This window comes from Culicoides brevitarsis, chromosome 3 (genome assembly GCF_036172545.1).
Source record: "Culicoides brevitarsis isolate CSIRO-B50_1 chromosome 3, AGI_CSIRO_Cbre_v1, whole genome shotgun sequence".
Classification (NCBI taxonomy): domain Eukaryota; kingdom Metazoa; phylum Arthropoda; class Insecta; order Diptera; family Ceratopogonidae; genus Culicoides; species Culicoides brevitarsis.
In genome coordinates, this window is record NC_087087.1 from 14,671,201 (window position 1) to 14,698,640 (window position 27,440).

At 24.6% G+C, this 27,440-nt stretch overlaps 3 protein-coding genes across 4 annotated transcripts in view; 1 reads left to right on the forward strand and 2 right to left on the reverse strand.

Annotated features, from left to right (window-relative positions):
* The first annotated feature begins 1,513 nt into the window (after window positions 1-1,513).
* LOC134834481 (UDP-N-acetylglucosamine transferase subunit ALG14 homolog) lies at window positions 1,514-2,675 on the forward strand. Its single transcript, XM_063849177.1, has 2 exons — window positions 1,514-1,682; window positions 1,772-2,675. The coding sequence occupies exons 1-2, from the start codon at window positions 1,535-1,537 to the stop codon at window positions 2,278-2,280; spliced, it is 657 nt and encodes a 218-aa protein (XP_063705247.1). The 5' UTR covers window positions 1,514-1,534; the 3' UTR covers window positions 2,281-2,675.
* A 728-nt stretch (window positions 2,676-3,403) lies between these two features.
* Window positions 3,404-4,544, reverse strand: LOC134834893 (protein FRA10AC1). The gene is made up of 4 exons (XM_063849698.1): window positions 4,275-4,544; window positions 3,958-4,208; window positions 3,590-3,902; window positions 3,404-3,518 (listed from the first exon to the last, which is right to left on the reverse strand). Exons 1-4 carry the CDS (start codon window positions 4,384-4,386, stop codon window positions 3,448-3,450), a joined length of 747 nt encoding a protein of 248 aa, XP_063705768.1. The 5' UTR covers window positions 4,387-4,544; the 3' UTR covers window positions 3,404-3,447.
* A 1,295-nt stretch (window positions 4,545-5,839) lies between these two features.
* Window positions 5,840-27,440, reverse strand: part of LOC134834976 (thyroid receptor-interacting protein 11) — a 37,890-nt gene continuing 16,289 nt past the window's right edge. For both annotated transcript variants that reach the window (XM_063849812.1, XM_063849813.1), the window contains 5 exons: window positions 11,025-13,633; window positions 9,621-9,784; window positions 9,361-9,564; window positions 6,492-6,752; window positions 5,840-6,423 (listed from right to left, as the gene is read on the reverse strand). In XM_063849812.1, the coding sequence (XP_063705882.1) occupies window positions 6,080-6,423; window positions 6,492-6,752; window positions 9,361-9,564; window positions 9,621-9,784; window positions 11,025-13,633 (3,582 nt within the window). In that variant the 3' untranslated portion in view covers window positions 5,840-6,079. The remainder of the gene's footprint in view (window positions 6,424-6,491; window positions 6,753-9,360; window positions 9,565-9,620; window positions 9,785-11,024; window positions 13,634-27,440) is intronic.

Sequence of the window (27,440 nt, forward strand, 5' to 3'; positions counted from 1 at the left end):
TTAAATAGTTTATTAAAAAAATAATTGAAAAAATAATTAATTAAACTCAATTATTTGAATTGTTTTGAAAATTAACCAAAAATTAAAACAAAAAAAAATTAGAAAAAATAATTAAATTTGTTTCGATGTTTATTGTTAAATATTAAAAAAAAATTAAATTAATTAAAATAAAAAAAAAATCAAAACAAAAATGAGTGACATATTTAGTTAAAATGACATATTTAAAAAAATATTTATTAAATAAAAAATTAAATTAGGTAAATTAAATTTATTTATTTAATTTTTTTTATTTATTTTATATTTAAAAAAATATGCTACTTTTTTACGTTTTTGAACGTTAAATATTAATTTTTCACATTAAATTAATTTTTGTTTTCATTATTTCAAAGTTTTTCCTCCAAATTGATATAAAATTTCACAAAATAAAAATTGGAGAAAAAAATTTAATTTTTGTCACGTGAATATCAAATTTTTTCATCATAATTTCGATAGAAAATGTGTTATTTAAAAAAAATAATTTCATGTTTAGTATGTTTTAATGAAAATTTGCTATTTTTATCCTTTTTAAGGCCGCTCCAAATGAAAATCAAAAATAAAGTCCAAAATTTTTGAAAATAAAATGGGGGGGGCAAAATAAAAAAAAATTTTTGAAATGACAAAATTTTTAACTTGAGTGTTAAATATTTTTTATTTATTTTTTTTTAAATTATCTTTTTTGAGATTTGCTAATTTAAAATAAATTTCAGAATATTACATATTAAAAATTAAAAAAAAAAAATCATAAAAAATAACTGTCAAAAAAATTTAAAAAAAAAATTCAGTAATTTTATGAAAAATATTTTCAGACAAGGAAATTCAAGTTATAATATGATTTTCAAAACAAAAATTATTAAAAATTTAAACTTTTTTAAAAAATTTCTAAAAATATCTTGAAACGGCAATTTTTGATGAAATTTTTAACTTTTTTTTCCTCATTGGATTTTCGACTTGTAAAATGGGACATCGGACTTTATTTTTGATTTTCATTTGGAGCGGCCTAAATTAGAAAAAAAAAAGTTATTGTCAATATTTTTTTAAATTTTAATTATGAATAAATTAACTAATTTTTTAAAATTATTTTTATAATAAATTTTATTAATTAAAAAACATAAAATAATTAATTAAAAATTTATTAAAATATTTTATTTATTATTTAATTGTTTTTTTTTTTAACTTTTTAAATTATTGTTATAATTTTTACTTATATTTAATTAATTTATTTAATTTTTAAAATTATTTTTAGTTATTTTTATAAAAAATTTATTTATTTGTTATTTATCATTTTTTTTTTAATTAAAAAAATATAAAATAATTATAATAAAATAATTAATTAAAATATTGTATTTAATATTTCAATTATTTTATTTTTATTTTAAATTTTATTCAAGAACGGCAAAAAAAAATCAACGGTCATTTTAACAACATTTGACAGCAAATGACAGCCCCGTACATCCACACAGCCCCATACACACCTCGAACCAGTTCAAAAACAATCATGATTCTCTACTCCGTAGTTTTTTGTCTTTTATTTATTTTTATTCGAGTAATTTACCTGCTGATTGTAGCTAACAGAAGCAATGGCAGCGCCAGCAGCAAAAAACGTACCGCAAAGGCAAAAACGATGATCGTGCTCGGGTCTGGAGGTAAAAAAAAATCTTTTTTACAAAAATTTATTTGGCACCTACGTATACAAAAACATTGTCATCAAAAAATATTTTCACCCGCATTCCAGGTCACACGGCAGAAATGTTAGAAATCGTTCGCGAACTCGACATCGAAAAGTACGCGCCACGCATCTACATCACCGCCAAAACGGACACAAATAGCATTTTGCGCCTTGTCGACACGGAAATTGCCAAAGAGCCCGAAAAGGAGAAGCACAACTTTGAAATTGTCGCAATTGCGAGATCGCGCGAAGTCAAGCAAAGTTACCTGACGGCAATTTTTTCGACTTTACATGCGACTCTCGACTGCATTCCGGTGCTGGTGCGCACGAGACCCGATTTGATTCTCACAAATGGACCTGGAACGTGCGTTCCCGTGTGTCTTGTGGCATTTTGGCTGAAAATCTTCTTCTTTAACACAAATTGCCGGATTGTCTACGTCGAAAGTTATTGTCGCGTGAAGACTTTGTCGCTCAGCGGCAAACTTTTGATCTGGATGTCGGATTTGTTTGTCGCGCAGTGGCCCGATGTCGCGAAATGCGCCAAGAAAATCCAGTATTTCGGGCGTTTGAGCTAAAAAAAACACGAACCAGCAAGAGGACAAGGCTGAACTAAATTTTCAGGCTCAGGGTTGCTTTTTACAAATTTTTACAACGAGACAACAGAAAAAAAAAATAGAACCAAAAATATTTACTTAAAAAAAAAAATTACCTTAGATTTTAGAGGTGAATTCTTCGAAGCGAAATGAAATATTTTGAGGCCTTTTGCGAATTGTCTGCGACTAATCCGTAACAAAATTTTAATAAAAATTCTTAGAAATTAAGACGTTCTTCCATTCTCATTAACTTTTAAGCTGTGGCGCTGTAACGATCTGATTAATTGTCAAATTTTACATTCCGTATTTAAGATTTTTTTTTGTTAGTTTTAAGCTTTAATTACAATTTTATAGAGTGAATATACTTATATTTTATTAACAAAATTAAAACAATTTTTTTTATTTGACTAAAAATTAATTAAATATTTGATCAAAAAAAAATGTTTTTTCTTCGATCCTATAAAATTTTCAAAGAAAAATTTAAATTTGAACAATAATCTGCATAAAATTTTTCATCAATATTTTTTATCATAATTTTAAAAAAATTATAATTTTTGTGTTTATCGATATTTTTGTTGTTTTTAATAATTTATATTAAATAAAATTAAACTTAAAAAATTAAATTTTGAATCTTTAGAAAAATTTGAAAAAAAAATGATTTTAAAATTTTTATCAATTTTTTTATTAATCAATTTAGGTAGGTAAATTTTTTTTTTTTTTTTTCGGATTTTTAAAAAGTTCAAAAAATTGTCAAATTTATAAAATACATTTTTTGTAAATATTTTTGACATAATTTTAATATTAAAAAAATAAAAATTTGTTTAAATTATAAAAAAATTAAAAAAAAATTAAATTTTCTAAAATGTTGAAAAAAAAAAAATCATAAAAATTTTTTTTTGATTTTTTCTGATTGAATTTGTATTTTTCTTTTTTTAAAAAATTTTAAAAATATTGCAAAATTTTTTAAAAAATAAACGTATAAAACGTTAAAAAATTAATTTAAAATTTTTTTGTTAATTAATTTATTAAATAAAGTTTTATTAATTAAGTGGAAATTATTTTAATAAAAATAATTTTTATTTATTATTTATTTTTTTTTAATAATTTTTTTTTTAATCAGTTACGCTTTTATGAATAATTACAAGAAATTCATAACAATAAATCCTCCAAATAGTCATCAAATTCTTCTTCTCGTGTAACATTTTCTTCAGAATTGCTTTCTACAAAAAAAAATATTTTTTTTTAAATTTATTTTTATTAAGAAAAAATGAAAAAATCATATAAAACAAACCCTTAGTCCAATGATTTTTATCAATAATAACTTCATTTTTGCTCGCTTTAGGTTCTTCTGGTTCTGATTCATTTGCCTTCTTTGAAGAACTTGATTCCTCTGAAACATCTTTAAGATCTTTACTTGTTTCTCCTTTCTCAACAGTTCCTTCTTTGTGACTTTTCTTTTTACTACTGCGCTTCAACCGCTTAATTTCCCGTTTTTTCGATCTGTAGTTCAATTTGTCGGAACAACTCGGACAAAGTCGCAACTTCACCAAAGTATTTTTCTTTATTCCTTCTTCCACGTATCCGAAATTTACTTCCCATGATCGCTAAAAAAAATATTTCTCAATTAAAAATTTTTAAAAATTAAATTCAATAATTTACCAAATTTTCTCGTTCATCACATTTTCGTTCGCCGCAAATAAATTGTCCTTTTCCCGTCACAATTTCCTTTTCAACTCGCCATCGAAGGGCGACTCTGTTGTCTTTGTACTGACTCAGGTCTGAGATTGTGTATTCCTTGAAGAGTTTATCAAAGTATTTTTTAGCCAACTTTTTCTCCCAACTGTCGTCGACATCGTCAGAATTCCACACAAATCGATGATTTTCTCTTATGATGTCGAAATCGGTTTTGTCTAAAAAAAAAAAATAAAAAAAATTGTTCAATAAAATAATTTAAGAAAAAAAATAATAAAATTTACCTTTGGAATCGTCTCTTTTTAGAGCTGCAGTACCTCCAGGATTTTTCAGGACATATTCATTGACCAAATGTTTGTGGAAGTCATACGGATTCATGTGACTTCGACCAAACATTTTTATTTTTTGTTGTTTTATGTCAGTTTTTAATAACTGATGGCGAATGAATAATTATTTTAATTAATTTTTAGTTTAATCTGAAAATTGAAGGTTTTCTTTTAAAAATTGTTTATTAATTAACTAAATTAAAATAAAAATAAATATCTGACTCTTCAAAAATGTTTTGGATTTATTTTTGAATTTTATGAAAACTCCGCTAATTCAATTGTTTACAAATTTAGTACTTTGTTCGGGCATCAGAGGGCAGACCTTACGTTTCAAAATAATTCGTTTTAGTTTAAAAAAATTCATAAATTTCAAATTTAATAATTTTCTTACTAATTAAATCTTAAATTTAAACTACAAAAATTAATAAGGATTATTTATTTATTTATTTAAAAAAATTTCATAAAAAAACTGTCAAAAAATAAATTTAGTAATTTTATGAAAAATATTTGTACAGTAAAAAATACATGTTCAAATATGATTTTCATAAAAAAATTAGTAAGAATTAAAAACTTCTTAAAAAATTACTAAAACAGACCGAAAAACGGTAATTTTTGATGAAATTTTTAAAAAATTTTTTTTTAATTATTGGATTTTTAAAATTGTTTTAAAATTTTTTGAGCATATGCCCCATTTTTCATTTCCAAAAATTCGTTTTAAAAAATTAAAAAAATTAAAATTTCATTTAAATATTAAAATTTTTTTAAATTAAATCATTAATTTTAAACTTTGGAAAAAAATTAAAAATTTTTTTTAATTTTTCAAAAAATTTTGTATTAAAAATTGTGTTTTAACATGAAATTGTGTTTTAACATCTTTTCTAAAAATATTTTTCATAAAAATTGTTGTAATTTTTTTTTCAAAAAAATTTTGATTTTTTTTTTATAATTTTCAATTTAACTTAAATGTTCTTAAATCAGTTTTAAATAAATAATTATCAATGCAAAAAAAACAAAACATTTTTAAAATTTTTTTGTTTGAAAATTGGCATTTTGTTTAAAAATGGGTATTTCAAATTTATTTTTATTTTCATTTGAAAATTTAATTGCAAAATTCAAATTTTTTAAAAAATTTTTCGTAATTAAAAAAAAATAAAATTTTATTTTAAATAATGATAATTTTTCCTCAGATTTGTAAAAAAAAATTAATCCGGCTATTTTTAATTTAAATCATTTTTTTTTCAATTCGACCAATAAAAGGTTTAATTTTTTCCAGAATTTTTTAAATTTTTTTCTCAAATTCTTAAATTTTTTGCAACATATATTTTTATGTTTTTTTTTAAGTTCCTGGTCATAATTTAATTAAGTAATAAATTTTTTTTCTTAAAAACTTAATTTTATGTAAATATGTAAAAAAATATATTTTAAATTCATAAAAATCGAAGAAACTTAAATTTTATTGATGAAATACTTACCTAATTTGGACCAAAAATTCTTATTCAAATTTTCATAAAAAAACCTTGAAATTAACAGTTAAAAATCAATTTTTATTGAAAAATATAAATTTTTTCATACAACTTTTAACAATAAATTGCGTTCCGTGCATTCCTTTCAAAATCGTCTCCTTTCTTAATTCTAATTAATGACTTGCTACACAAAAATGCGCCGCTTGGCTCTCAATCAAATCTAACAAATGCGTGAAAAAATCTCCTAATTAATTTTTTTTTTAATTATTTAGAATAAACTTAAGACTTGTAACGATCGAATCATGAATCATTCAGAATATCCTTCAAAATTGCACTAGAATTTCGTTGCGGAACGAATGTCGGCTGCAAAATCCCCTCATTCAGTAAAATCGGTTGAACGGCAACTGTTGGGCGATCCGGTTTATGTGGCGTTGTCGTTGGCGTTTGCATCGTCGTCGTTCCCACAGCGGATCCAATGCTCGAACTTCTGCTATGTGTGCCCGAAACAGGCGTCGGCGGTGCCTTAACTGGCGTCGGAGTGTCTTTGTGAAGACTTAACAGCTCAGCGGAGGGCGCCCGGGGCGACGATTCAGTCTCCAAGAATTTTACAAAGGCTTGCGAGAGACTTTCGCGGTTGTAGGTGTCTGAAAAATCGAAGAAAAAAAATTTAAAAAAATATTTTTTTTTGAAGATATTTTTGATAAAAACTCACTTTGTTGACCAGGAGACGCCAATAAACCGCCGAGCCAACCACTGGGTTTAAGTAAACCGACTTTGGCGAGTTCCTCTTGATTCAAATCGAGAATTGCTGAGAGAAGTTTCAGGATTTGTTGCTTATCCGTGCCATTCGGAGCAACGATATATCCAATTAACATATTTTTGACGAGCTGTTTTTCGACTTTATCGGCTTGATTTTGCTCACTTTGCTGCATTTTCGTCTCAATTTCCAGATATTTGTCTTGGAAGCGGGAAACTATTGAAGAAAAATTAAAAAAAAAATTAAAAATAATTTTTAAAAAATTTTTAAATCTTAAAAATACAAAAAAATAATTAAAAATTTGATGCAGGATCATTCACTATGACATTCTCTGTAAATTTAACGAGCTCTGAAAGGAACAAAAATAATTTTTAAATTAAAATAAAAATCCATGCAGAACTATGACACGGCCTTAGATCGAGCATAACATAAGTACTGGTGATATTCAAAGCAACTTAACCAGTACCTGATGAAATACTCAGTCCAAAGTTGTCTTTTTTTCACTTTTCTAACATTTTTTCAACAACTTTTCATTCTTTTTTTTAAAATATTAATTAATTATTTTAATTCTAAGACAATCACAAGCACTTTAAATGGAATACAAAAAAAAAATAAATAAAAAGCTGATAAACGATCACTGTCACAAAAAAAATAATAAAAGTTAACTGAAAACAGACGACTATAACATGCATCGGGTAACCCCATCCTGTAACGTGGGCAGCACGCAAATGGCAAAATTATCCCACAGTTACAGTTTTGAGATTGCCCAGGACATGTCAGCAAAAGATGAAATAAATTAATAAACTTAAAAAATTAAAAACATTCAAAAATAACTTAAAAATTAAATAAAAAAAAAACACATTTATTACATAAAATAGTGCACCAAGATATTTTAAGATTAAGTAAACTGACTTTCTTTGAAAATTTTATTATATTTTTAATTATTTATTATTTAATTATTTTTAATTTAATTTTGTAAAATATTTTATTTTTGTTTTTATAATTAATTTAATTTTATACCAAATTTTTCTACTATTTTTTTTAAAATATTTAAGGCAATTTTAATTGATTTTTGAATTATTTATTTTTTTTTATTTTAAAATAACATTTTTTCAGAATTTATGTTTTAAATTATTATCACAGCCGACGAATTAATTATCGTGGGATTCATCTCTAGATTTTGCCATCGATGCCCCATCAAAGGATTATTGTGATTTTTTTGAATTATTTTAAAATTTATTGTGATATCCTTTACTTTTTTGCTTTGTAGAAAAGTTTATAAAATTATGTATTAACTTAAGTATAGTCATTCATGTAAATTAAGTCGAAAAATAAAACATTATTGTATTGTATTTTAAATTATTAAAAAAAAATATAATTTTATTTATTTTTTTTTTATTAATTTTTTTTATTTATTATATTTTATTTCATTTTAATTATTAAAAATTATAAAATATTTTAATGATAAAAATTTATTAAATTTAATTTAATTTTTGTACAGCAAAGAATATTATTGTTAAAAATTCAATTTAGGCCGCTCCAAATTTTTTTCGAACTTTTTGTCCCAAAATCTTTTTTTTTAAATTTTGAAAATTTTTCGTACATTTCAAACAATTTTTGTAAAATATTTAATGGTCTAAGATATAATAATTTAAAATTGATATAAGAATGTTTTTTTCAACAAAAAAAAATATTTCGTAAAAAAACTTACTAAAATATTTTGAAAAATAATTTTTTTGAAAAATTTAATTCATTTTTATTTAAAAAAAAAAATTTTTAAATATTAAAAATTTTAAAAAAATTTTCAAAAATTCTTGAAAAATGACCAAAAAACGGGCAATTTTAATGATAATTTTTTTAAAATGAAGCATATTTTTTGGAGCGGCCTTATTTAAATTTTTTTTTTTTTAAATTAAAATTTAATATATATTTGTAAAATTTTAATGAAAATTCGAAAAATAATTTTTTTAAATATTTTTTAAATAAATAAAAAAAATTTAATTATTTATAGAATTTTTTTTATAAATTCAGTTTAATAAATTAAATTAACTTCTAAATAATTTTTTCAAAATTCGAAAAATAATTTTTTTAAATAAATAAAAATCAATTACTTATAGAAAGAAAGTCAGTTTACTTTTACAGAAAAATACAAAAATGTAAAATTTGCATAAAATGCCTTCTAATTTTTTATGCAAATTTTTCCATTTTCCACAAATAAAATAAATAAATTATAAAAATAAAAAACAAATATTTAATAAAAACACATCAAAAAAATAAACAATAACAAAAAGTGCATCACTCAAAAAAATAATTACTAAAATTTAATCACCAATAATTTTTTAAATTTTTTTTAAACTCCTTAAAACTAATTAAAAAATAGAAAAGAACACACACAAAAAATAGTTTTTTAAAAAATAATTCAATAGAGCATTGTACAATAAAAAGGCAAAATATCAGTTGAAATTCCGGGAACTCAAATGATAAAAAAGCCCAGAATTACCAGCTGATATTGGCCTTTAAAATTGTATTTTTTTATGTTTTTGATAAGCGTGTCATCCCAAAATGTTTTGATTGATTGTGTCGATGGAGATTAATTACTTGCGATGATGTGTGGTTGGTGGTTTGTGGTTTTTTTATTTGTATAGATTAGAGGTACAGAAGAAAAAAGTGTGAAAAAAAAAATATTTTTTTAAAATAAAATTGTTAAAAAAGGTGATTAGTACTGAAAATTCTACTTCTAAGGATCTACTTGAGTTAATACGTTAAAAAAGTGCCAAACATTCCAAAAAAAAAACTACCATAAAAATATTTTTCATGTACTTACGCTCGGATTTTAGCTTCGAAATTGTTTGATTACTGGTTTCAAGTTGATCCGAAAGACGTGAAGCTGCAGCAAGGCCTTGTTTGGCGTCGGCAAGTTGATTCAAAAGGGTGTCAATTTCTTCGCGTAAATGATTTTCTTCTTCTTTGCCTTTTTCGATGTCTTTGCGGAGTTTGTAGCAGGCAGCGTCGATGTCGGTTTGTTTGTCTAAAATTAATTTTTAGGTCAGTTTTGATGATTTTTAATAAAAAATTAAAAAATACCTCGTTGGAACTGCTCGAGAACGCATTGTAAGTTAGTCAAAGCTGCCTGATGCTTTTCTTCGCGATCTTCAGCGGCACTCAATTTAGCGGAAATTTCATCTCGTTGTTGAACGAGTAATTTGTATTGGTTTTGCAGGACTTCTACTTGTTGATTCGCGCGAATGCTGTAAAAATTAAGTAAAAAAATTGATTTAATTTTTTTTTAATAAAATAAAATAGTGTTTTGCAAAATTTAAGAAAAAAAAGTAGCAAAAAAATTAAATTAATTTTTTGAAAAATAAAGTAAAATATTTAACATCACGAATTATTTTTTTTAATTCAGAAAATTATTTTAATTTAATTTATATATTAATAATTATTTTTTTTTTATTTTTTTGAATGGAAAAGTACTGGTTTTATTATTTTTTTTTTTTTTATTTACCGCTTTTTTTTCGAAAATCTTTTTTTCCCATTTTTTTCAAAATGGGGGGGGGCAATTTTCTAAATAAAAACAATTTTTGATCATTAATTTTTTGGTTATAAAAATATAATAATTTAAAATTTTAAAAATTTCAAAAAAAAAATTTCATAAAAAAAACTTCAAAAATTTTGAAACATAATTTTTTTAATAAATTTTTTTAGAAGAAAATTCATGTTTTATTTTTTTTCAATACAAAAATTAAGTTATTTTTTTCTTGAAAATTAACCCTATGAAAAAAGACCAAAAAACGGGCAATTTTTTTTCAACTTTTTTTTTTTTTGCCCCAAACTTTTAAAATTAAATAATTTTTAAATTTGAGCAGCCTTACTTGAAATTCAAAATCTTTTTTTTTTCTGAATATTTTAATTTTCTAAATAAAAATATTTTTTTTAAAAATTTAAAATTATTTTAAAAAGATTTTAATTTAAAATTAAAAATTTTAAAATTAAAAAAAGCAAAACATTTTTTAAAAATTTAATTGAATAATTTTTAAGTATTTTAATTAATTTTTATTAATTGTAATTAATTTTATTATTTTTTTAAATTCTTTTTATTCAATTAAATTTTTTAATTAAAAATTTAAAAGTAAATTTTTTATTTAATTAATTGGAATTTTATTATTTTTTTCTGAATAAAAAAAAATATTATAAAATTAAGTAATTTTTAAAATTTAATTCGAATTTAATTTCTTGAATATTAAAAAAAATTATCTTAATTTTTTTTAATTCAATATTTTTTTTTAATATTTTTTAAATAAAAATTTTGCGTGAAAACATAAAAATTATATTTTTTTAAAAATTAAATAATTGATTTTTTAAAAATATAAAAATTAAAGAATTTGGAAAAAAATTTCAAAATATACCGTTAAAAATTATAATTTTAATTAAAGTTTTTTTTTAATTTCAGTGACTTCCCAAAGAAAATAAATAAATAAAAATACTCACTTTGCTGACGTATACGCCGTACTAGATTGCTTCACTTGTCCCTCCATATCGGCAAGTCTCTGTTTCTGCTCATCAATCATCTTCTGCAGCTGCATAACTTCCTGCGTATGTCCATCCTCAACTTCCAACAAATGCTCCCTCAACCTTTCCAAATCCTTCGTTAAATTCTGATTCTTCTCAATTAGTTGAATTTTCTCATTTTGCAACAACTTTTGATTATTTTGCTCCGTCAAGAGATTCGCCGTAAGAATATCCGCTTTTTCCCTTAAAAAGTGCATCTGATCATTCGTCTTTTCCGCATCCTTATTAGCGGCCGCCTTCAAATCCGCCTCAAGCGACGCCAATTTTTGCGTCAAACTCTCACAATTTGCCGCTGCAACCTCGTGCAGTTGCGTGATGCGCACGATTTCGCCTTGGAAATTTGCATTTTCTTGCGTTTTCTCCTGCAATTTATGCATTAATTCGTTTTTCTCATGCACCGTTGCGGCAATTGTTTCGTTTAATGCGGTGATTTGGGCTTGTAGCTGCCCGTTGCATGCGTCGAGATCGCTAATCTGCGTTTCTAATGCATTAATTTTCGTTTCAGCGACCAAATCCTGTTCATGCTGTTGATTTTTTTGAGTCGCTGAATGATTTTCCTCGGATTTTTTGAGTTTTTCTTGCAATTCTGACACTTCAGTCTCAAGTTGGAGACGAGTTTCGATGCCAAGTTGCACAGATTCCTTCAATTCTGCTTGAAGCGTCGAAATTCGATGATTTAATTCGGCAATTTCGGTCTCATATTTCGATTTTTCCGACTTTTGCTCCTCCAAAGACGCTTGTAAAGTGCCAAAAGTGTGTTCCGATTCGAGCAAAGCCCCTTCCAAGGTCTGAATTTTCTTCAGCAACTCCGAATTATCGCGTTTCATGTTGTGAATTTGGTCTTCCAACTCCGAAATTTGCTCCTCGGCGTCGTCATCCGTGTTGGAAACGCCCTTATCTGCCTTCAGTTCGTTAATTTCGAACAACAAATTGCTTTTTTCGTTCTCCAATCCCTCAATGTACATCTCCAAATCGCGTTTTTTGCACTCCATTTCCATCAAATTGTGACTCAAGCCGTCAATTCGCTCCAACATGTTCGTTTTTTCGACTTCAAACTCATCCAACTTGCTCTTCGCCTCATTATTGCAATCGACAAGTTGCTGTTCGAGTATCTCAATGTCCTCATTTTGCTCCGGAATGGTCTCCAGCTTGCCCGTTTTCAGTGTTTCCACTTCCATGACGAGAATATCGTTGTTTTTCACGAGTTCCGAGCACTCGACCTCGTAATTTAGCAAATCTGTCTTCAAAATTTCCTTTTCGTTCTCGAGCGCGGCATAAGCTTCCTTCAGAACATTGAGTTCGTGAACCGAATCCATCAATTGACGCTCCGTAGCTTTGAGTTTAGAGGTGACATCCTTCGTTGACTCCAAAAAATCATCAAAATAGTCCTTTTCGGACACCAAATTCGAGTCGAAACTGAAATGGGTCTTGATCAGTTCCTTCATTTCGGCGAAAGAAATGTTTTCTGCTGACTTTGGAACGTCTCCGGACTCCAAATCTCGAAGTTTTTTCTTCAATTTTTCATTTTCCTCCTCGAGATCTTCCATAAATTTGACTTTGTCCTTCACATCGAGCATATCATGTTCGAATTTTATCGTAAATTCGTCGAGGGCCTTCTTTCTTTCACATAATTCTGCGAACATTTCGTCCTTTTCTTGGTTCGCCAGTTCAAAGTCGTCCTTATATTTGCTGTTTTCGATGCAAATTGCCGTAATTTCGTCTTCCAAGTTCTTAATTCGTTCCAATAAATTCGCATTTTGATCAGTTTCAGCAGTTTTTGATGCATTTTTCGCCAATTCCTCTTCGAAACGTGCGACTTTTGCCTGTAACTCGCTATTTTCATGCGAAATCTTCTTCAGTTCTTCCATGCATTTTTTATTTTCGACCAAAATATTGTCCAATTCGCCTCTGGTTGAAGTTTCTTTAGTCTCGATGGCTGCTTTGAGTTCGACATTTTCCAGAACGAGTGATTCAAGTTCATTTTTGAAGACTTCCAACTCGTCTTTGAGACGTTTTTCCGATTCTAGAGCGCTCAAATACGATTTTTCGACTTTTTTGTAGTTTTCTTCGAGGTCCGTGTGGGATTTTGTAACTGATTTTAGCTTTTCTTCCAAGTCTTTGACCATTTTTTCAGTTTTTTGCAACTTTTCGAGGTCTTTTTCCATCGCAGAAATTTTTTCTGTTTGAATTTTTTTGGATTTTAGAACTTCTTCCATCGCCAAAGAGTGTTGCTGATCGAGTTCGTCGAGATTTTGCGTGAGTTCCTTGTTCTCCGCCGTCAATTGACTCAATTTTTCGTTCATCAAAGCATTTTCTATGGAGATTTTCTTGAGTTTCGCTTCGCGTTCGCTCAATTGACGTTGCAGACGTTCAATTATTTCGTGTTCCGTGCCCGAATCCAAGGCAATTGTGGTCATGTCGGCAGCTGAAGGTGACTCGTTGTCATCTTTTTTGGACGACGCGGAGGAAGTTTTGTCTTCCGGCTCCCAGAACCAGCTGTCCTCGAGATTGACATTGCTGCCCGAGATCTGAAAAGACAAAAAAAAATAAAAAATTATTAGTTTTCGAGCAAAAAAAAGTGAATTGTCGCCCTTCACTCGGAATATTTATCAATTGCATGACCTACTAAAAGGCTAGTTTCAGTTGAAAAAAGTCACTTTATGGACTTCAATGGATCTTTGTTGCGTTTCGAATGCGAGAAACTTTCAAACTCGTTTGAATTTGTTCAAGTCATAAAAGTAAAGTACACACAAAAAGCCAATATTTTTCCCGTTTTTGTTACTTTATTATTAATATTTGTTTAACTTTTGCTTGGCTCTTTTGTGTCCGTCACACACTTGAAACTCGAATGAAATGCAAAATATGTCATAATGTGAGGAATTTCATCTCATCCGTTCGTTACACACGTCGTCGAAGCAAGGGCCGTAAATGCATTTCGCACATAATTTAGACGTAAAATGCGAAAAATGACAACGATGCGCAGTGGTATCTTGAATTTATCGCATGGCAAGTGCATTGCGGAACTTGAATAAAAATTTATTTTTTGGGTTTTATGAGATTTTTCGACTGTAAAAAAATTAGAATTAATTTTTTAGAATTTTTTTTTTTAAATTTAAAAATATCAAAAATATTTAGATTTATGAATTAAATGTTCATATAAAAAATTTTCAAAAATTAAAAATTTGATTTAATTTTCGATTTTTAGTAAAATTTTATGTTAATTTTGATTTTTTTTAAATTAAATTTGCAATTTTACATCAATTATTTTTTTTTGCTTGAAAATTTTTAAAATTAAAAATAGAATTTAAAAATATTAATTAAAAATTAATATTTAAAAATAGAATTCTATTTAAATTTAATTTTACTTATTTGTTTTTAAATTTATTTAATTTTTCATTTAAATTTATTTTTGAAATTTATATTTTTATTTATTTTTTTTTGCATTTAATTTAAATTTATTTATTTTTTTTAATACTTATTTTTTTTTTTAAATTTATTTTTTTTTTTTAATTAATTTTTATTTTTTTTTTTAAATTTAAATTTTTTTTATATTTTTTTTTATTTTTTTTTTTTAATTTAATATTTTATTAATTTTTTTTCATTTAATTTAAATTTATTTATTTTTTTCATATTGATTTTTTTTATTTAATTTAATTTGAAAAGAATTCTCTCTAAATAATTTAAGTAATTTAGATTTGATAAAAAAAAATTTTGACAAAAATTCTAAAAGTTTCAATTTTACATGTCTAAAGAGCACATTTTTAGTTCAAAAATTACAGAAAATAACTCGTTAATGAATCAAAATTAAACTTTTATCAAAAATTTTGACAGCTGTCATTTTTTGTAACTGTCAAAATTTTGACAAATATTTTTTTCTTTGCCAAAATTTCACTTTTGAATACTTTTTATTTTAAATTTAAAAACTTTTAGCCTTAAATTTTTTTTAAAAAAAAATTTAAATTTACGCTATAAAATTATGAATTTCTAATATTTTTGACAGCTTTAAAAGTGACAGGTGTCAAAATTTTTCATAATTTATTTTAAATAAATTAAATTAAATAATTTGTTTTAAATTAAATAATGTTAAAAATTAATATTTTCAAAAAAAAAAAAATTCATAAAAAAATGTAACATTTGATTAACAAGAAATGACAGATGTCAATTTTTTAATTAAATAAAATTTTATTTAATTAATTTTTTTAAACAATAAAAATTTTAAATAAATAATTAAATTTTAATTAATAAATTTATAAACAAAAATTATTAAATTTAATTAAATCTTAAATTAATTAAAATTTTATGAATTTCTTAAATAATTAAAGACCCTGCGTAAAATAATCCCATCCCTGCACACGCAAAAAAGATAAATAAAAAATTTCGACTCGAAAAAGAGGTATGGCGATAAGTAAAAAGCTGGTTTCTAAAGTCGCGACACCTTAAACGTCATGCCTGCCTTGTTTATCCAGTTGTTGTTGCAACAACAATTATTTCATAAATAAAACAAAAGCTGCACTTACACACAAAAAAAAAACTAGAACTAGATTAGAGCATGGTCAAGTTTTTATCACACACGGTGCGTTTTTTATTTTATTTTATTTTTCTTGTAACTTTGTCAGTGTCAAACATGCATTCATTTGCGCCGAACAAAAACCGTACCGTCTTAATAAAAAACAATTAAAAAAAAAGAAGTAAAAAAAAACCTTTATTCTAATAAACATGTGCTAATTAACCTGCATCACGAGTTGCATACTAATTATTTTAGCATGCATTTCATAAATTGTTTTGGTAGAAATACGCTAAGTAATAATCATGTTAAGCTATTTTTTTTCCACATTTCAAAGGTCTTCACAATAAATTTTATTTAATTATATTTGCTTGAACTGGTTCTACTGCACTCGACGTCGAACGAAGCAATTTGGTCAAGGTGATAAGGGTCTCTCGTAGCGCACCTACAGACCTCGTACACACGTACGCGCACGTACTCGACTCGACTCGAAACGCGGAATCTTGAAGATGATGATGAAATTCACGCATGTTAAGCTCACGTTAAGCGCTTTAAATTACGCAAAAGAGTAAAGAGCCATGTAAGCTAATAAGATCTTCCTATATTTGGAGAAATTTTAATATTTACCTTTATTTACTTGTAAATACCTGAAAATGTGACGCGAAGACATCGAACGAAGCTAATTAGCATACGCCAAGTACGGCAGCTTTGAACAATGCTTGAAATTGTTTCGTTTTAACGTAAAATTGGTAAACAAACAAAAAATTATTATTTTCGGTATTTATTCCTGCATTTTAACGATATTTTCGAAATTTTTCACAAAGACGCATTTTTCGATGTAAAGTCACGTCAAATTAATAGGAAACGTGTCTACCTGTTGATGACTTTCTTTATTCATACCTTTTGGAAGAAAAAAAAAATCCAGTTACAATACTTTTTTATGTGTTTTACGAGAGACGTACCTTAAGAGAGACGTAAAAAAACCTTTGAGATGTGTTAATAAATTTAAATATGCGTTTAACAGTTATTTTCAGTTACTTATTATTGTTATTACGGACTCCATTGTTATTTACCACCACCACAACTTTTTTTCTTCTCGTCTTCTTCTTAACATTTCTGGTTTGAATTTTTTTTTAAATGTTTAAAAAAAAAGAAATGTGTAAGAAATGACGAAAGATGTGACATGGATGCGGAAGAAAGATAAATATATGAGAATTTGCGATTTCTTTTCTTTGAAGTTTTTTTGTCACATGCATTTTTATTTTGCAAAAAAAAAAAATACTTTCAAAATGAAGAAAGAATTGCAGATGAGCAAGAATCATTTAATTTTAATTATTCATTTAATTTTTTTTTTGAGGTTATGTTTGCTTTTGTCTTCTTAAAATTGAAATTTTTCAGATTTACTTTTAAAGAATTTTTTATTTAATTTTAAAATTTGAATAAATAATTTAAAATTAATAAAAAGTAATTTTAAATCAAATTTTAACAAAAATTTAAAGATTTTACTGAAAATGTATGAAAATAATTATTTTTTTTAAATATTTAGTTTGATCTTAGAATAAATATTCATTTTTGACATCTCTACTGGAATCGAGAACGAAAATTTTAGAAGTCGATCCGAATACTTTGTTTACATTTTTATTCGATCTCGAATTGAAATTTTATTTAAATCTTCATTTTCATATTTTTATAACGAAAAATTTCAAACTAAAAGTCATAAAATTAGTGAAATTTTTTTTTATTAAATTGAATTAATTTAATTTAATATTATTTAAATTAAAAAAATACTCAAAATTATTAAATTAATTAATTAAATTAAATTATTTTAAAATTTTAAAAAATACATTAATGAAAATTCTTAAATAATTTTAAGCCAAACTATGAACCTCATTTTTTAACGTCAAAAAGATGAATTTTAGCTCAAAAAATAGTTGAGGAACGATCTTTGTCCTTTAACGTAGAATAAATGGTTGAAAAATTGAATGCATTTGAAAACGAATCTGAACTTTTACCTCAAAACCGTTCAAAAGATTAATCAATGTAACCTGTTTTTACGGCTTTTGTGTTCATAACTGCATTTCAAACCGCATCTGAGACAAGAACATTTTCAAGATTGATTCTTATTTCTCTCAGATTTAAACATTGAAACTGATTTTGAAACAATTCCATTAGCAATCATTGAAAAAATCGTTAAAAAAATTAACAAGAAATTCCGATCTCGATTGAGGTTATGTCACAGCATTCCCGCAGCTGATCTTAAACTTTTTTTTAGCAAACGATCAAGCGGAAGCTCTCCAACCTACTGAACGAACGATCATCTGTTACAATCTCGCAATCTCACACAACCTAAACCAACAAATATTAAATTATTTCCATTGTTTCGACGATCGTCATGAGCTTCATCCATCATCTGCTTATACCACACACACGTACAAAAAGCACATGCACTCCTCCTACATTTCCACCTTTTTTTTTACATATCTCTGACCACAAAATTTACTTACAATAAAAACTTACAAAACAATTCATGTGATATTTTACGACTTTATCTTTTTATTTTAAGTCATCACATTGCTCGTTGCTCGTTGTTGTTGTTGTTGCTCGATGAATACCAAATGAAATGTACATAAACACATATTTGTCTATAAAATTTAAAGAGAACACAAGAAATAACATCTTTCGGCATGTAAATATCATAAACGGACGTCGTCGGTGTCGGCATCGCAGTCGACAGAATGCAAACACAGACGAGCTTTGGAGAGATAAATTTCGTGGTAAGTGTCTCAATTTCATGCATTTCTCTATTGTTTGAGATAAAAAAAAATGATAAAAATTAAAAAAAACAAAATTTTTTTCAAGTCGATTCGAATTATTTGTTTACATTTTTATTCGATCTCGACTCAGTAAGAAAAATTAAAATAAATATTTTTTTTTTAATTTTTAACAAAAAAAAAATTTTTTAAATATTTTTTGACCAAAAGAAGGCAAAAAACATAAACTTTGTTAAAAAAAAATATTTGTGAATAAAATAAAAAAATTCAAAGGATTTCACAATAAAATTTAGAAAATTTTAAGTCGATTCGAATTATTTGTTTATATTTTTATTCGATCTCGACTAAGTGAGAAAATTTGAAATGAAGTATTTTTCTTAAATTTCTTTAAAATTTTTGACAAAAAATTATTTTTTGAAAAATATAAATTTCATAAAAATTATACATCGATTTCGCTCATTTTTATATAAAATGAAGAAAATTTGAAAAGAATTCAAAAGAATTTTAAAAGTCGATTCGAATGTTTTGTTTACATTTTTTTCGATCTCGACTCTGTAAGAAATTTTAAAATAAATTTATTTTTTTTTAAATTTTTTACAAAAAAAAAATTTTTGCATAAATAACAAAATTGCTTAAAATTTTATTAAAAATCTATAATTTGGAAAAATTCAAAAAATTAGAAAAAAGATATCAAATTTAGATTTCGAGAACGAGTCGATTCGAATGCTTTGTTTACATTTTTTTCCGATCTCGATCATAAGAAAAAGATGGCGATCTACATATTTGTCACGAAAAAACTTATTTCTTCAATATTTTTAATACAAAAAAATATTCTAGATACTTTTACTTAAATAAGAAAAGTACAGTTAAAAGCAATAAATTTCACATAAAATGTCTCAATTTCTCTCATTTGCGGAAAAAAAAATGAAGAAAACTTCGAAAAAACTCATATTTCACGGTTGGTGGCGTCGTTAAAACGGTTACGCGCTTGACAAATACGCCAAAGTAGCAACAATTTTGCCATTATCATCGTCATCAACGTATTATCATTGTTCGTTTAGCGTTAGAGGCCATTGCACAGAACAAAGGTTTCCTTCACTTGCTGCCGTTGTTATGCAATTTAGCTGATTTTTTTTTTCGCTTGTCATTATTAAACAGCGACATATTTAACATATAATGTGAGTAATTATAATCGTTTGTCATATAAACTTCCGTTGCTCGCGATTAAAAGTGACCTAGAGAGGGACGGCTTTTTGTATCTCTCGCGCGCATCTGGACTAGTTCTTTCAATCAAATTACCGTCAACGATTTGATTCGCAGCAGCTGTTCGATTTTTATCGTTGACGTGCATTATTAAGCGCTATGAGCGCACAAAAAAAATCGCTTCGCAAAACAAGCTTCCATCTTTGTAATTTTCAGTTATGGGTCGCATCGGTCAATGATTTAATAATAAAATAAAATACAAAAAAAAATATAAATAAAGAAGAATGTGAGTAGGTAAGTCAAGTACTTCTTCTTCTTGGCTACACAGAAAAAAAAACTTGTAATTTAAATCATTTCAAAATAATTTTTGTTGACGATGCCAAGCGTCGATCGTCGCCACGTCATGGTTGCATATATTCTTGTGACAAAATATTATTATTAAATATTGCAATTCTAGAGAAAAATAAAATATTGTAGAAAAAAAAATTGTTTAGACTAGCGAAAAATGGGAATTAATTAATTAATAGTTCGATCGAGGCAAAAAGTGATTTATAGAAATATTTTTTTAAAAAATTTTGAGTTCAAAAAATTCAAAATTATGAATCATAAAAGTTTATGTAGTTTTTTCATGAAAATTCATTTTTTTAAAAATTCATAATTGTTCAAATAATTTTTGACCAAATTATGAATTTATGAAGAATGGATTTTATAAAAATTTTGTTTTTAGTGAAAAATTTTAAAATTAGAATTAATTTTTAGTCGAAAACATGTTTCAAGTAAAATAAAAAAAAATGTTTTTCAAAATTTAGATAGATTTGGATGAATTTCGAATTTTCAATTGTGGAAATCATTAGTCGTTTTCTGAAAAATTTTTCAAACTGCCCTACAATAAAAAATAATTTCATGATTTCAAAATTGCAAAACTTTTAAATAACAAAACTAAATGTAATTTTATATTAAAATTTTCACAGCAACTCCCAAAAAAATTTTAAATATTTGATGATACGGGAAAGTATAATTTTAATTTTCATTTTATAAAAGTTCTGAATTATTTTTATTTCCGAATGAATAAAAATTTAAGATTTTAAAAAATCTTTTCAAATTTGTTTTACTATTGATGAATTAACGAAAATTATGAAATTATTATGAAATAATTCTCTCGTATACACGTACAAATTTACGTAATGCGTTCATAATCAAATTTCGGTTATGAACGGTTATTACCGAGTAATATGAATTCATGAGTAATATTCCTGATTCATAACTGAAACGATCTCGCCTGGTTTTTGACCTTATTGAGACGATTTTTTTAATAAATTAAAGAAATTTCATAATTATTGCATAAAAAAATTTAAAAATAATTTGATTAAAATTGCAAAACTTTTAAATAACAAAACTAATTATTTTTCACATAAAAAAAATTCTTGAAAATATAATTTTCATTAAATTTTTTTTTATTCTTTAATGAATAAAAATTAATGAAAAATTTAAATTAATGAATTAATATATTTTAATTTAAAATTAAAATTCATATAAAATTTATTGATATATAATATATATATATAAAAATATATAAAAAAAAAATAAAACAATAATAATTTTTTAATTAATTAATTTTAATTAATAATTTAATTAAATTTATTCAAAAAATAATAATTCAATTAAAAAAAATATTTCAATTTATTTATTTTCATTATTTTCATTTAAAAAATGTGTAAGATAGATAAATAAAAATTATACTACTATTTTTTCGAATAAGTTAAAAATAAAATTAATTAAAAGTGATAAAAGTTATTTAAAAAAATAATTAATTTAATTTTTAAATTTATTAAATACTTAAAAAATTTTATTTAAAAAATAAATAAAATATTATTTAATTAAATGAAGTATTATATTTTTTTTTAATTAAAAAATAACGAGTTTATGAAAAATTCGATAAAAATTATTAAAAATCCATTCAAAATAAAAATGTTGATTAAAAATTAAATCTTAATAAAAAATTATTTCAATTTTTATAATTAATAAAAAATTTAGTTCATGAAAAAATTTGATAAAAAATATTAAATATCCATCAAAAATAAAAAAAAATATTTTTTTTTAATTTTTTTCTAAATAAAAAAATAATTTAAGAATAAAAAAAAATAATTTAATTTGATAAATTTTAATTAAAAATAATAAAAATATTATTATCTAATTAATTAAATTATTAAAATATTTTTTTTAAATTAAATAAAATTTAAAAAAAAAATTCATCAAATAATTGACAAAAATTACCAAAAATTCAATAAAAATAATAAAAAAAAATTTTGTAAAAAAAAACTGGGTTAAAATCTTAAACCTCAGTGTCATCTCTGACGTCAAATCGCCATATTGATGCATTTTTTTTTACCATTTTTCGACACAAATATTTACGAGAATAAAATAAAAATCAATCATACATTTTTCTTGTCATCTTAACACAAAAAAATCGCAATTTTGCACAATAAATTACTCAACTTTCGCAATTCTCGCCGAACGCGAGCCATTAATCAACCCTTAAACTCTTTTTTGTTCATCACTTCATAAATCGACGTCTCTTTCTTGAGCAAATCGAACAAAACCGGTGCGAAGGGTATTTTATCATTGCACAGCACAAATTATGTGAAAAAGAAATAAATTATTACAAGGTGATTAGATTTTGCTGTACGCAGCAACAACTCACCTGTATCGAGCACCTTTTATGCATTTAATCATTTCGAGAGTCACTTTGAATTGTTTTTCTGCAACTTTTTTGCAACAACATGATTTATTTATGTTTTGATTGAGAGTCATGTAAGTAGCCTCTATTAGCGTCGTTCGTAGTCGCAAATAAATAAAAGAGAAGGTATGCGAATTCGGAATTCCAATTCAATAGCAGTTTTTTTTTCGATTTTTTTGATCAGAGGCGAGCCGACGAATTGACGCGACACTGTTTAGACACAAATTGACAGTTTTTTCGATGTGATAACGAATCTTATCGTTCTTGTCATGTTTACTTCGCGATAAACAAACAAATGTTCGTCGCTTGAAAAAAAAAAGATGTGAATCAGCGCCGATCGTTCGCGCGTTACATAATGAGTTAAATGGTAATTGCATGACGTGGTACGACGCGCGGTTACCATTGAAATTGAAAGTAACAACAATTCTAGCAGTTCTAAAGGCGAATTTATTGCCAAACGGGTTTTTGTTGAGGCTTTTTGCTCCAAAGTGGTTCTATTTGGTGTTTCAGTAGAATTTATTTAAATGATGTTGTTAATGAGGAAATGAGATAAAGTGCTTCGAGTATAAAATTGAGCAGGTTTGCAGTTGATTCATTTAAATGAGGGATTTTTCAAGAATTTTTACTTAAGGGACATTTAAAATTTTTTAAAGAACTAAAAATTGCAAATTTATAAATTAAAAAAGTCTGAAAAATTGCAATTGAAAAAATTGAATTTTGTGAACAAAACAAACTTTTTAAAGAGATATTTAACTTTTTTTTGCATTTTTTAATTTTTTTTTTTCAAATTTGTTAATGCTGAATAAATCTTTTTTTACCGAAAATATTAGAAGTTTTTCTTTTTCAAAAATTTTTATTAATATTTTTGGCTTTAAATTATTAAAAAAAAATTTAAGCTTAAACATTTTATTAAATTAAGTAAATTATTAATTAAATTATTTAAGATTTTTTTGAAAGGAAAATATCACATTTTCTAATGGAAAAATTTAATTTTTAACTTATATTTGCTTCAAATTTGTTCTTAAATTAGTTTTTTTTAATTTAATATTTTTGAACAAATTTCCGAAAATTTTATGGTTGTTATATTTTTATTTTTTTATTTTATCAATTTTGGTTTAAAATATTTTAAAAAAATAAAAAAAAAAATTTTTAATAAAAAAAATTTTTATTTTTTTAAAAAATTTTGGTTCAAAAATTAAATTTTATAAAAAAAAATTTTAAAAAAAAAATAATTAAAAATTTAAATAAAATTAAAAATAAATAAAATTAAATTAAAGCAAATGTCAGTTTAAATTTTAAATTCTCCATTAATTTTATTTTTTTTTTAAATTTTAAGATTTTTTTGTAAAAAAATGTGTTTCAAATAATTTTTAAATTCGTAAAAATTAAATTTAAACAAAAAATTTGACATCTGTCATTTACCAATAATTTTTTGACAGTTAAAACTTTTAACATTTAAAAGTCCATTTAAACAATTTCCATACTTAAGTTAATTTAGAACTTAAAAATAACCAACCCTTCGTTCAAAATTAATTCAGAATCTACATTTTTGAACATATTTTGACATTTGTCAAAAAAATATTGACAGTAAAAAATTGACAGATGTCAAAATTTTGATGAAAGTACAGCTTTTAATGATTTTTTTTGTATTAATTATAAAAAATTGTAAAAATATCAAAATTTAACATTATAAATATCAACAAATTTGACATCTGTCAAAATTTAAAAAAAAATGACAAACGTCAAAATTTTCATTTAAATTTAAAATTTTAAGAAAATTTCAGTTAATTTGAAATTTTCTAAAAATTTGACTTTCCAATAAAAATTTTTTTTTTGACATCTGTCATTTTTTCCTGTCAAAAATGTTTTCATAAAAACAAAAATGCGCTCAAACCCTTTTTTCGCTCACACAAAATTTATTTTATCACGAAAAACTAGAATACCTTCCTATTTAAATACTCACAAGAACTGGTCACGTCATGCAACTATAATTACTTGCTGTACTTCTCACACGTACCGACCTCTATGCAAATTCGCTAATCCTGGTTCGAAGACGTTCAATGAAAAGATAAATCATACAACGTCATAGAAACAAACAAAAAAAAAGCGTAATCGGCAGTCGGTAATAAAGTTATTTAATTTATATTGTATGTTGATTTCTTCACGATAAAATCTCGCATTTCTTGGCGCGGTGAAAAAATCTCAATTTAATTCAATTGTCTGTGACATTCGAAATTCGCATAAATTGTGCAACAAAATGATAATCAAATCATCTCCCAAGCGTACTTAGCATATTTTTTTTCTATGTTGCAGCATTTGGCGTCATTATTGCCGATTGCAACAAAAAAATACGTGATTTCTCATGCGCATAGAAGAGGATTTACAGTTTATTATTTTCTGAAGAGACATCATCATCGCATGGGAGGTATAATTATCAATTACATAACGATAAATCACAATAATTTTTCCAGCATTTTTCCAGCGTGCGACTGATAAAAAAACGCGATAGAAAAAGCGCACAAACGGAAATAAAAATTATATAAAATTGACAGTTTTTCTCTGCCGTGCACGAGAATCGACGGGAATGTGTGTCAATTGCTCAAAATTATACGCGGCAACATGCAACATTTGGCATTGCTGTGTACTTGCTGCTTGATCGCTCAACAACTAACTGCCGACTAATGATAACTACTGGCATTATCAGTGGTTTTTTGTGTTTTTGTTTATGAAAAGTTGGAATTGTAAAAGTTCCAATGTCAAAACTGGTGAACTGAAGTTGGTCAGTTGTGAGCGTTTAGAATGAAATTTGGGTCATTTTTTGATCATTATCCGTACAGTGGATCATTAATTGTTTTTTTCTATTTTATTAGGAATATTTGAAAGAGCTATTAAGGGAAATTTTAATTTAAAAAAAATATTTCATTAATTTAATTTAATTTAAAAAAAAATAATTTAAAAAAATTAATTAATTTAAAATACCTAATTTTAAAAAAATAATTAATTTAAATTTTTTTTTATAAAAAATATTTTTAAAGCATTTAAAGAGATTCTTATTTTTTTAAATGAAAATAATTTGAAAGGAAAAAACCTTAAGATAGAAAATAGATTTTTTTTGTAATTTTTAATCTTTTTATTTAGAGTTACCAATTAGCAAAAAAAAATATTTTTTAAAAATATATTAAAAATTATTTAGTTAGAGACAAAATTTATTTTTTATGGAAAAATGTTAATTTTTGACAAACAACTGATTAAAAATAAAATTGTCAGTTTTGATATTTTTTAAGATTTTATTGCAAATAAAAATTTAAATTATTTTTTGTTAATTTTTATTACGAAAAAAAAATTATTAAACGATTTTTCGATCAAGAAATTAAATTTAACAAATTAATTTTATTTTTATTAGAATTATTTAATTATTTCACTTTATGTTCCGATTTTGCCGAAAAAATTGAAATATTTTTGACATTTTTTGGTACTTTTTGATTAAAAAACGATAATAATGTCCAGTAAAAATTAAAATTACGTTACGTATATGAACGTAACTTGCTTTAAAAATGCATTATCTATCGAAAATTTGATGAAAAAATTTTTGAGTCACGTGAAGAAATTTTTTATTTTTTCTTAAATTTTTTATTTTGTGAAATTTTATTAAAGTTTTGACTTAAAAACTTAAAATAATAAAAGAAAAAATTATTTTAATATCTTCAATTAACGATTAACGTTCAAAAACGTCAAAAATTTAGTAAAAAAAATTATTTTTTTTTTATTTTTTATGCGACATAAAGTGAAATAATTAAATCTAATGGCCTAAATTAAATTAATAAAATATTTTTTTTTATCATTTTTTCACAAGTAATAATTAATTATTTTTTTTTACTTCTTGAGAAAAAGGTTTAAATTGATAACTAAAAATTTTATTTTTGTAATTTTTCTTTATCGTTTTTAACTTTTGGTAAAAATTTGCCCTAATATCGTAAAATTTAATTAATTTATTTATTCAAATATTTCAATTTAAATTTTTAAAATTTAATATATTTTACATAAATTTTTGGTATTAATACTCAATTTTCATTTATTTATTATATTTTTTTTTTTTTTGAAAAAAAATTAAAAAAATATCAAAAAAAACCTAAAAATTAATTTTAAACCCAAAAATAAAAATTCAAAAATTAGGTATAATTAAAATTTTATTTTTTTAAGAAAAATATTTTTTTTTAATATATGAAATTTCGATAAAAATAATTTTTTTGTGATAAAAAATAAAATAAAAATTTATTTAATACACTTTTTAAAATTCAAATAAAAACAAACAAATGTCGCAATCGCATTCATTGGAAACAAACGTAATCCAATTTTTTCATCGTTTCCAAACCAAATCGATGCATCTAATATAAATACAAACAAATTTCCTTCTATTTGTTTTATTTATTCTTTTTATCTAGCATCTTACGAAAAACATCCAAAGAAAAAAGTCACTCTGGATACTTTTTTTTTCGATGCACGGCGATTTACCAACAAAGCAACCGAGAGAGAGAGAGCGAAAGAGATAAAAACACCTCTTATTTATTTTCATGTATTCTAAATCAAAAGTAAACATTTAAATGAATTTCTGAGAAGCAAACACACTCACTCGCCTTCAGCTACGAGCTCGCCTCAGAATGTTTGCTCTTCGATACGTTCAACAAAAAAAAAATACCAAAAAGACCCACTATCGTGACTTATTAATTCATTCCGAGTGTATTTCAGCATTTTTTTTCGTGTACGTATTTGACTTTTAAAATGTACTCAAATTTATTCGTTGCGAAGTGACATACATTTCAATTTTCTCGATAGAATTCAAAATTATCTGCGATAGAACGAGTTTTTTTCCGGTAAAGTCGCTGAAATTGTCGTCAACGTTGCTGCTGCTGCTGCTGCCGCTGATGATGATGATACGTCGCTCTTTAAAATATGTCAAGTTTGCGCAGTTGTACACACAATAAACGCCTCGTAATAAAAAGAATTGAACGAAAAAATACATACAAGCAAGTTGTTATAGTTTACGTAAGTATTGTCGCATATCTTTAAAATTTATACAAAAAAAAAATGTTGAAAAATTTTTACATATTCTTTGTTAAGTT

What these genes read in the sequence shown, in the direction of transcription:
- LOC134834481 (XM_063849177.1), top strand. Translation starts at nt 1,535, where the DNA reads ATGATTCTCTACTCCGTAGTTTTTTGTCTTTTATTTATTTTTATTCGA. An exon ending in GATCGTGCTCGGGTCTGGAG is followed by an intron (nt 1,683 to 1,771) that starts GTAAAAAAAAAT and finishes CCCGCATTCCAG; the next exon opens with GTCACACGGCAGAAATGTTA.
- LOC134834893 (XM_063849698.1), bottom strand. Translation starts at nt 4,386, where the DNA reads ATGTTTGGTCGAAGTCACATGAATCCGTATGACTTCCACAAACATTTG. An exon ending in GTGATGAACGAGAAAATTTG is followed by an intron (nt 3,903 to 3,957) that starts GTAAATTATTGA and finishes TATTTTTTTTAG; the next exon opens with CGATCATGGGAAGTAAATTT. An exon ending in TAAAAATCATTGGACTAAGG is followed by an intron (nt 3,519 to 3,589) that starts GTTTGTTTTATA and finishes TTTTTTTTGTAG; the next exon opens with AAAGCAATTCTGAAGAAAAT.